The 11,079-nt window shown below is 46.5% G+C and overlaps 1 protein-coding gene across 1 annotated transcript in view; it reads left to right on the plus strand.

Moving 5' to 3' along the window:
* LOC135906770 (uncharacterized) overlaps positions 1-10,671 on the plus strand; it is a 99,106-nt gene extending 88,435 nt beyond the window's left edge. The window contains exons 3-4 of the mRNA XM_065438355.1: positions 975-1,445; positions 10,483-10,671. Of these exons, the coding sequence (XP_065294427.1) occupies positions 1,083-1,445; positions 10,483-10,671 (552 nt within the window). The 5' untranslated portion in view covers positions 975-1,082. The remainder of the gene's footprint in view (positions 1-974; positions 1,446-10,482) is intronic.
* Positions 10,672-11,079: the final 408 nt, after the last annotated feature.

Consider the following 11,079-nt stretch of genomic DNA (forward strand, 5'->3'; position numbering starts at 1 on the left):
TGGGTGAACCGACAAAGGCGCAGACAAGTATAGAGTTGCACCGAAATTCGCCGATGTCATAGTTTGACCACCACTGTATTAATGGTTTCTTCTATTTTGCTTTTTTACCCATTGCATCAAAATTGTTATTTTTTTTTTGGATGTCCTTATAATGAGCCTTCAATCTCTAGGCTTAGAGCTTAGATGTTTTACCGATCCCTCTAGCTCGTTATTATTTGTTGCGCGTATCACCCAGAAGCTGCTCTGTTCGGATATATTTCATTGCCTATTAAATCATCCTGTATGTCTTGTTGGTGCATGAAACGACTTCCTGTCTGTTTTTCCCTTTACGTTTGCTCCGGTACAGTGCAGCTAACACGACATTATTGCAGTTAGTCTCCCTGCATTTCATTAATTTTTATTTTCTCCAAAGCACCTGCTTAGTAACACAGGGCGCCAACGTTTACTTACTAATGCGCTGCGTCAGTCATCGGCAACTGGTTTGCTCAGATTGTCTTTTTTAAGCATGAACACCATTGTAGTAGTTTCGCAAACTGTTATTATGTCATCCGCATTCTCATCGCAATGTACCAAGAGCATCTCCGTATAATTTGCAGTATTCTTTTTGATTAGCAGAGTTATCGCTATGCTACTAGAAACGTTAATAACGTACACCTTGTCGGTCTTTCAATAACGATAAGCTATTGAAAGAATGGAAGGATGTGGCACGAAAAGAAAGGAATCTTTGGCAATTAAGAAATTCGCTAGCACAGGTTGTGCAGTGAATCCGGCGTTCTTCTTAATGTAGATGCATAAAAAGTGGATAGCGCTGATCGTTGCAAGGATGATTTCAGTCTTCCGATGTACAGGCGCTCATTATTTCGTTGTAGCGGTAAGCTAGCGCTGGGGCGTTGCGAAGGGGCGCGAGTAGAAGTTTTTTTATATTTTTTTCGTCAAACGCAACTTGCAGCATTCGAGTTTTTCCTCTTTTCCAGGCTCTCTTTCTCTGTGCGACGCTTCCACTTCTGCGTGGGCTTCAAGCTTGGTCAAGAACTGGCCACAACAGCACTGGAGCCCCACTCACTTCAACGAACGACACGACTATGGCGCCTGCGTCATTCGAGGCCTCCCTGCCTAAAGCCCCGCTCAAAGGCCTGCCCGTAGACGAAGGACGTGACGACGTCGAAGCGAACACGAGCACATCGAGAAGGCTCCAGAACTGGGAAGCTCACCGGGGTCGCCGACTCCGACTCTTCCGCTCTAGAAAGAGAGTTGAATTGTCTTACGGCGTGCAGACGCTCGCGGCAATTCCTATTTGGGAGAAGTTTCGGTTCGCTTCCGAAGAGCCCCTCTACAATACCAGCCAGGCTCCGTTCGGGTGGCCACAATGTTGGTCCTGGCACGCGCCTGCCGAGAGCCTGGCAGCCCAAGAGAGCAGCGATGAGAGACATCGGCGCCTGTATCAGGTACGATTCGGGAGTTGTGTCCTGGGTAAGCGACCACATGCTTGCCGCGGCACCAGTATGATGCGCTCAGAAGCAAGCCCGTGAGTGGAACGTATACGAAACGCAGCCGGCTTAGAACGCTAACGCAAACCGACTGCGGAGGTTGTATGCACCTGTGGGTGCCGCGCAAAGGCTCTTGACGCTCGGGTGAATCACCCTGAGCTGTGAGAGGCTATACACTTGGAGAAGTTGGAAGTGCCGCGACGCGGTTCCCGGAAAGCGTCCTACAAGTCCGCCGCCACGACCGAGGGCGTCTCACCGTCGAGATGCGCGCCGTAAGAGGCGATACCCGTGTATCATATTACGCCGCGCTTTATTGCCTGCTCAGCCCGCACGTTTTGTTGACAGACGCTTCTCTACAGTGAACGAACAGCGTTCCACGTGCTGCAACAGGGCCCTGGGATCTTGCTGCCGCCAGGCCCACTTCTTCACTATGTAAATACTTTGTGTAGAAATTGTGTAAATTTAATTCACGTTGGACTACTTCCCGCGTAACGCTTTCTATTCCTGGAAATATATTGTTGACACCCAGTCCTTGATGGCACTCATTCTCTTGCAAAGTGCCCACGTATTTTGAAAGTGTGTTGCTGCAGCAAGATAAGGGCGCTCCTTAAATACCGAAAGGGAGACTGCGATATATAGATGGTCTGTGCAAGTCCCTTACCCGAACCGCTACAGCAGAAAGGCAAAGAGTGGTGAAGTACCTTTGATCTCTCCGCAAGAGACGGACCTTATAAATTATCCATGCGCACGCGTTTTAAAATGTGCATATTTTTGTTTGTTTAGCTGGAAGGGCACCGGTAAGTGTGGTCGATACTTCCTGCTCATGAAACGTGAGAGCATTTACTTTCAGCGGATGCTGTTCTTTCTTTCGAGAACTAAGCACCGAGCACCCTTAAAAGGACCTCGATATGAATCCACCTGTTTCATTCCGCGGCAAAGACAGAGAAGTGCGAATGGCTTTAGGATTTTCAAGTTTTAACCCTCGCGATTGAAAGGCTTGAAAGAAATGCAAATCAGCAAAATGATCCAGTTTTAATATTTTGTGCTGACGACAGGTAGAATAGGAACATTCTGGGCCAAATAAGAGTTTCAGCAACTTTTATCTAGTTTTTACTGCTTGCTTTAGAATTAAAGCAAACGATTAACGATACACGAACATACGTATATATGCGTATGCGCATACACGTATATACGTATATGGTACGCATGCGTACATGCGTTTCTTAGTCAGATATTTAATAATAGTGGAAAACGCAGCTGTTTCTGATGCACACGTGAGACATCTAGCAAACGTAATCCTCTCACATACTTAGCCCGCGCTAAAAGCGATAAGTAGAAAATGCAGCCGCACAATTACGCTGTTTGAATTGGCCTCACAGAACTGTCCAAGAAGTGTCTTCGGCGCATCGTCAGTTCACCCACTGCATTCGTTGTTGAGTGCATGCATGACAACCACGAATTAAGAGCAGCACCATGAAATACATTGTCGGGTTTGCTAAATGCCTACAAAGCACGCGTTTTTATTCGGTTAGGTAAACTATTTAGCGTCTGGAAATGTCTATACGTACGCAAGAGCAACCCTCGGTTCTAATCGCCTCCTAAACGCGGTACCGAGAAATGGACAGAAAGACGTCTTCTTCGACGCGCAATTGCGAAATCAACGGCGCTATAAACTTTTCACGTTTCCTCCGCCGAAATCTGTGATTTTCTTCAGCCTAAAATGGTGAGATCGTAATGGTTAGCACGTAAGACTCGTTGATGGAGGAGCTAACACAAATAGCGCTTTAAAGCACGCAAATAGTGCTTCTTTGCTGAAGCTTTTATTAAAGTGAGGGAAGCGTACGTATTGCCCAATAGGGACTCGCGAATCGACGTCTGTTGCAACGTCTGCCACCGATGCGTCTCTTAGGAGCGTTCTGGGAACGCAACCGTGCGCGATCGATGGAGACGCGCGCATCTTGAGGTCGAGGGGCGTGTTCCTCCCTGTGCATCCTCATTTGATGCTTACAACTTTCTTTCTCCGCTTTCAAGCGACTATAATTATGCCGTGAAATGCACGAAGAATGAGAATAATGTTTCGCATATCTTCAGCGCACAAAATTATGCCATCTTTCGCACGGATATCATGAATGTCGTCTCGCGGTGATCTCATCGTGACAATGAGTTTGACTGAGGTTATAGTAGATGCAGCCGAGGAATCTCAACTTTGGCACTAGAATTCTAGCTGCATGGTACAAACGATATCGGCTACTATATGACGCTACCCGTAGAGGCTTTGTGGTGAACTTGCATTTGGAACCTCGCACCACAGGGTCATCGCGCTTCTCAGCAAAGTTGGAAAAGAGCAAACATTGTACGTCCCCCTCTGTGATCCGCGTCAGCACTTTTGCGCGCAGAGAAGCCGTTCTGAGGACGTAGCTGTCGGTTGCGCAAGGCCTGACAGTTTCCGAAAATAAGAACGCATTGAAAATGGACGAACGCGCGCTGAATTAATTACTGTGTGATAGCGAACTGTACACTCATGTCTGGCTCATTGACTGCACATGTATACCAAGCCTAAAGAAAGAATAAAAGTGCATTCAAGGCCACCGCATTCAAAGCATTGATCTGTGCACCCTTTTAAGCGCCCCCATAGCAACCACGAGCTGGAAACAGGTGCGGTTTCTATGGGAGTGCGTTTTTTTTTTTTTCCAGACAGCTAAGCACAGAGACCATAATTAAATAAGATATCGTAGGTTATAGATCCTACACGCGTAGACGCGTAAAATATTACAGCCCCGCGTCTCACGTGAGCTGTGTTGATTTTCGCGGCTGAAAAACCTGTTCCGAACCACGTGCGAAGTTTCAAGTACGGAAGCTTATGGAAACTCGTCGAAATTTAAAGGCGCCTTTGAGCAGTGAAAAGTAATTTTAGAAGAAACTACGATGTCGATTACAATGTACTACAGGCTTTGCAACCTTCAATGACCTCGCTTTCAGCTCATTGCTACAGTGTGTCTGGGAACGACCAACAAGTTCCAAAATTGCTGCCTTGATAATAGGTTCACAAAATGAAACACAATATGAAACTCAAAATGGTAGACGTAAGACTGGGGAGCCGCCGTGGCCGAGCAGCTTCGACAAACGGGTTGATATATGTACACGAGGCACCAAATAAAACGCGCCCGACCACAGCAGCGACGCCTGCGAGCATAAAGTTACTTGCGCCTCTGTGGGCCCATGGGTCGAAGAGGGTTTTCGGCGATACACAGAGGCGTCGGCCCCAGCGGGCCGCAGTGCAATATCCCAGGGTACTTCGAGGAAGAGGGACGCCGCGTGCTTAGTTTTTATCGTTGCGACATCCCACTGCTCACTGCACGCATGCCTTGTGATACCACGGCGTGAAGGTTTGGTGCCAGGGAGGCGAAGAATGCCGAGACTGGCGCTAAATTGACAAATGACAAATGTGCACCCTTTGGGCAACCAGTTTATATTTAAAAAAAAGGTTGCAGTTTCGCTCAAAAGACGAAGCTCTGATTGCGATAGCAAATTAGTAGATAGCTATACGAAATAAGGATAGTTTTATCGGCCCTATAAACTTGTAAACATTCGCGCTTACTACATAAATTAACAAGCACGGTATCACGCGCGTACAGGTAAACATGAACACATCTCGCTCGATGAGCGCGGAAACTCGCTGTCAAAATGCCGGAGTGACGAATCGCGGCAGCAGCAGCGAGCGAATTGACCTTCGTGCATCTCTCGCTTCAACGCGAACGAAACGTGGAAATCACAGCGCATACGAAGCTACCGGCACTACGCACACTCCGCAAACGTCGCAGATCGCTTTGAAGAAGAAGCCCGCGCGGGCACGTACTTTGGCCATGTCGCAGATAAGTTTCAAGATACGGCGCCCACCTGGCCCTTGCGCCATTAAACATCAAATATTCATTCAAGATACGGCGCCCGCACGGCCGCGCCGTAAGCAGCAGCTGCCGGAGAGACCCCCTCCCTCGCCTCACCCACCTTGCCTCGCGCGCGGCAGAAGAGGGCGCGCTTCCGACTCACCTGCCTCGCTCGCGCGCGAGAGATTGAGCCGCGTTCGCCGGCTCACCCTTGCACGCTTTCACTCGCACGCACAGCATGCGGCACGCGGCGACGATTTTATTGCCCTTACTTTATGCGGAACCTCACGGCGACGCCGACGGCATAAATGCACCTGGAGTGTCCATACAATTGCTATCGCAGTAAAATGAATTGTATGCCTCATTTCGGTCGCTCTCTAGGAGTTAAGTTTCCTATTTCGATTCGTCGTGCGAGTAATGTTCGCGGTTTCGAGTAGTCAATCTCGTGGACTACAATTTCACAATCTGACCCAGACGATTTTTAGAAATTTTGTATGGTCTAAAAAAAAAACCAATTCCGGCTGCTTTGCAGCGCCGACTGTCTTTTTGTTCCGTGTGTATCTGTAGTAGCGTCAGTACTTTAGTTAGTCGTCATTAACCGCGGCGATGCTCTATGGGGTTACATATGGTTTGGTACACTTAAGCGGAATTAAAATATGCACCGTGATGGTTCGCCAGTACACTAAGATATCGCGGTAAATCGTATTCTAAGACTTGTTTTTTTTCTCTCTTTCTCCTTGTGATACGTACCTTTCTCGAACCCGCCGTGGTTGCTCAGTGGCTATGGTGTTAGGCTGCTGAGCACGAGGTCGCGGGATCGAATCCCGGCCACGGCGGCCGCATTTCGATGGGGGCGAAATGCGAAAACACCCGTGTACTTAGATTTAGGTGCACGTTAAAGAACCCCAGGTGGTCGAAATTTCCGGAGTCCCCCACTACGGCGTGCCTCATAATCAGAAAGTGGTTTTGGCACGTAAAACCCCATAATTTTTAATTTACCTTTCTCGACGGAACGTGCGAGACGGTCTGTAGGATACCTCGAATCATAATCTAGACATGGGCTGCATGCTCGATGTTTTACTGCAAAGTACGCAAAATCGATCAACACGCACCTTATGGAAAAAGATCGACATGGTCTCTGTCCTAGTGGTGGGGCTCTTGGTTCAAACCCAGCTATAGACGCGAATTTTTTTATTGGGGTGCTTATGACTCACCACACTTCTCTAATCATCATCATCATCATCATCATAATCATCATCATCATCATCATCATCCATCTCAGTACTTTCACTCCCCTTCCCTCTTCCCTAGTGCAGTGTAGCAGACTAGAGCGCACTAGCTCAGGTCGATCTCTCTGTCTTTCCTGTCAATAAATTCTATTCTATATATATTGAGATTGTAGCGTATCAATGCGGCACTGAATCTTTTTTCTTCTTTTGCCTCCACCTTGCCTCTCTGAGATCGGGGAGGGATTTAGTACTGCTGCATCTTCTTTCAGCCCGACGGCGAATCGCTCGTAGTCGCTGCAGTTCAGCATCAAATTCTTCATATTTAGGGAAAAGCTGAAAACGGCGCGTAGCCTCTTGCATGTTTTTTTGAATTTAGTGTTCCAGGATAGAATGGTTCCCTTCCTGACATACTTCCTCCATGTGTGACCGAAACGCCGACTAGTCAATTCGTTTGAGTGTCGTGGAGGAGCATTTAAATAGTCCCTTGATCTTTAGATACGTGGGAATATGGTCGCTTCCATGTGATTCGACGTCTGGGAACCATTGCACGTTTCTTTCAAGACGCCGAGAGACCAGGGTCACATCTAGGCTGCTGCTGTGTGTAAGCCCTCGTAAACTGTACTGAATCTATTTATTCTGTTTACAACAGTAAGGAAGCAGACGCTAAAGGCCATGTGGCCTGACAAAGGCTTCTGCTCCTACAAGTCAGCATGCAGGCCATACGCAGAATACAAATCATACAGACATACCAAAATCAACCGGAGTGTCGCGATACAGAATATTATTTTCTTACAAAAAAAGAATGTCTACAAGAAGTATAAAAATCGGACAGAATACACTTAAAATACATTTTGTTTCAAACTACAACTATAACCCGAAAACAGAAGAAACACTGACAATTTATACTGTGGTTCTAATCAGACAAGCTCAATATTGTACGCAATGAGAAAAGTTTCGTATTATTTATTCGAACTTTCCACAATTTCATCATCAAAATCACGTAGGCGATTTAGTAGTGTAGGTGCCTGGTAACTGGCTAGTTGTTTTCATAATTGGTTCTTATTTTAGGTGTTCTCATATTATGTTTGCGAAAGTTTTAGAGCAGATCTGTGCGTACATTCAGAATGTACCATAATTTCTTTTGTTTAATTTATTGCATCGACTTGTAGTAAAGCACCTACCTAGCCTTTAGCATAGAATTCCTTGAAAAAAATTGTTTTGGTTCTAGAATTCTGTACAAGGCCATGATATCCCTCGAATGCACGTAAGACTTTTTTTGCAGTACTATCAGTTTATTATATTTTCTTGCGCAGTAGTGCCCCAAATTAATATGCAATATGTCAATCGAGAATAAAAAAGTGCGTAGTACGATAAACTTTTGAACCAAGGAGAAACCAATATACTCAGTCTGTATAAACAACCAACAATTCTGCTTAGTTCCATAACAATTTTGTCGATGTGCGTGTTCCAGGCCAAATATTCTTGGAACCACACTCCGAGAAATTTTTGTATTTTTACTTGCTCTATGATCTGGTCGTACTACGGCCGTTGAGGTAATAAAAGTCGTGCTGTGTGGCAAAGGGTACTGGTCTCCTTACCCTGAAGTCCATCTTCAAACTCCCCCAAAGCGGATGGTGAGCATTGAAATCTCCGGTCAGAGTCGTAGGGCCGGATGTCGCTGATAACACGTCGTCCAGAGAATTCGTTCCAAGTGGATAGGCTGGCGAACTCCCCGGCTACAATTCGTGAATTGAAATTGTGTCGTAAAGTAAGTAAATAAAATGTTATTAGTGTAAGTATGTTAGTTATTCAATTAGGCATTTTGATTTCTCATTGAAGTTACGGCCGCCTCATCGAGCAGTTTAGCTCAAGGGTTAAAATTGTGCTGTCTGCCAGAGGCAATCTTTTTTAGTTTCGTGCTAGTAAACAAACAAACAAAAGGAACACACACGCACACACACTCGGCATGTAGTATTCACAAGGCCACCCAAGTGCTTACCTACTTTTTGAACGCAACTGGGCTACGTGCTTACGAGCGCTTGTGCCTATACGTGATTCAACATTCATCTGTGGGTGTGCGCACACTTTCCCTCTTTATTTTTCTTTCGGCTTCAGCACGTCATGGGCGTACTGTAGCAGAGATAGATAGATAGATAGATAGATAGATAGATAGATAGATAGATAGATAGATAGATAGATAGATAGATAGATAGATAGATAGATAGATAGATAGATAGATAGATAGAGAAAGAGAGGCGAACAGGAACGAAAAGAAGAAAGGGTGCCGCGTGTCGTCCTTTTGACTTACCCGTCCTGTGAGTGTTTCGGCGCTGTATAAAGTGAACTACACCGTGCCAACAAGGTCCATGCATCTTATACACACTCGTGAGCAACGCAACACATGCGCTCCGGCGTCTTCATGCGGCTTGTCGTGGAACGAGGATGTTTCATGCTCTCATTTCATACGCGCAAGCTTGCCCAGAGAAAGGACCGGAATAAAAGAGTAGTAGTTCTCACTAGACTTTTAGATTTCTCTAAGTGCGCATGCTCTCACGGGCAATTAGGCGCCTGGTGCTAAAGGGTGTCCATGTACACAATAGTCTGCGCGTTGCCCTGGGAGTTTGATATCTTTGTTGCGCTGGAAGATTTGGCGTTATTTGCAGCTAGTCGCATTAGACTGCTAATGGTCGATATTTCATGTGATCAGGAAAGAATGAAATTTACATTTCAGAACGTTCGGGGCAAACATTTGCTTTCGATTTATTGCAGCACGCGTTATCCATTTCCGGTCGGTAGCAAAAAGAGACCTTTTCCAACGATAATTGGAACACAACGGAAGCCATAAATAGGTATTCATTGCTTCCGAGAAAACATCGCTTACCACTTTGATGTAAACAGTATTTTTTACCCCCAAAATACAAGCTCTAACACAGCGTTACCGTCCCTATGTGTCTACTGTCAGTGGTATTACTTGTTCGCGGTTGATGCTGTCTTTCTTTTCATCCCTTTCGCTCTTTACCCTTGTGTAGGGTAGCACAACCGGACATGCGTCAACCAAAGGCACGTCTGGTTTCTTTCTCTCTCTACCGTGTTTCTTCTTGGCTACAGTTCGAACTCGATCTCGGGTAGAGTCGGCATTTTGTTACAAGTGTGGGAATTTTTTGCGTCACGTGCTAGTTAATTAACTAGCAATGAAAAGCCCCCATACTAGAGAGAAGTAGAAGACCATCTGGCAGGTATACATGTTAGTTGACTGCCGCGATATATGGGTCTGCAGCTTAAAACCTCGTGTTTCGGCCAATTCTGCCCTCGAATGGCATGCCGTGTTGTAGCCTTGTGAACTGGTCAGCGAGGGTAATTTCTGTGATAAACGTGAAGCGCCACAAATGCGACTGCCACAAATGTGCCCAAAGCCATATGCTAGAAGGAAGAATCCGGCCGATTTTTGTTACTATGTGTTCACGAATGACCACTCACTGTAATTGATTCGTAGTACGTGCTTCTTCAGAAAGACATCGCTGGTGGTGCGACGCAAGCTTAGCACAGACATCAACATAATGCTCGGCTATATACGTCACTTGGTGCCCCATTCGAAGCTTGTCCTGCGTGCACGGCAGCGGTCTACGTGAAAGCTTCTGAAGTGTTTGCTCAAGGAAATGCGTGTACAGTGACCAATGCACGCTAGCAGCGGCCAACGACGGCAGAAGACAACCAAATTACGCTCAATAACACGATGCATCAAGTACAAGGTCGCGAAGGTGGCGTGCTCAAGGTCTGTCGTTGCCCACTTTTCTTGCGGTCTATCGTGATGACAAAGAGGGCCGTACGATCGATACTGTTTGTGTCCAGGTGAGCACCAAATATGCGTTGCTCTCTGCCCAGTGGCGTCGTCACCGAAGTGACGAGGTTCCTGCGCTGGCCCCTGGAGAAACTGTTTCGGGACCGGCGACACTCACGAAGTCCACCGCTGGCGGACGATGGGAGCGGATCCTTGGCCTGCGAGACCGTAACCATAATCGTTCGTCCCGGCTGGGCGAAAAACACGCTCGATCGCTGGCTCGTGGTCATTAACACACTCTACTACGAGCAGTTGGTAACGGAAATATCGTGTAGGTAAGCTTAAAACTTACATGACAAAGTTCCTGTTCTTTTTTTATTCTCTGAAGTTCCAGGCGTCACGCTCGGAACGTCAGAAATAGAAAGGAAAGAAAAAAGCTTCACTTACTTCTCATGCCCATCAAAACGCAGTGTTCCAGATACGTTGAAAGCTTCGACAGGGAACGCAATAATAAAAGGTGCATTCACTGCACCCGAAAGCTTTCAACCTCTGCTGGAACGTACGTACGCATTTATTCGGGAGTGGAGCTTCTCCTTCTGCTAGATGCTGCGAAAACTGCTTGGGTAGAGTGCCCATAACAAGTACTACCCCCGCCCCCTGTCCTCCTGTCTCCCGCCATTTGCACCCCTTGCAAATACAAA

The sequence above is a fragment of the Dermacentor albipictus genome, chromosome 1, assembly GCF_038994185.2.
Source record: "Dermacentor albipictus isolate Rhodes 1998 colony chromosome 1, USDA_Dalb.pri_finalv2, whole genome shotgun sequence".
NCBI lineage: Eukaryota > Metazoa > Arthropoda > Arachnida > Ixodida > Ixodidae > Dermacentor > Dermacentor albipictus.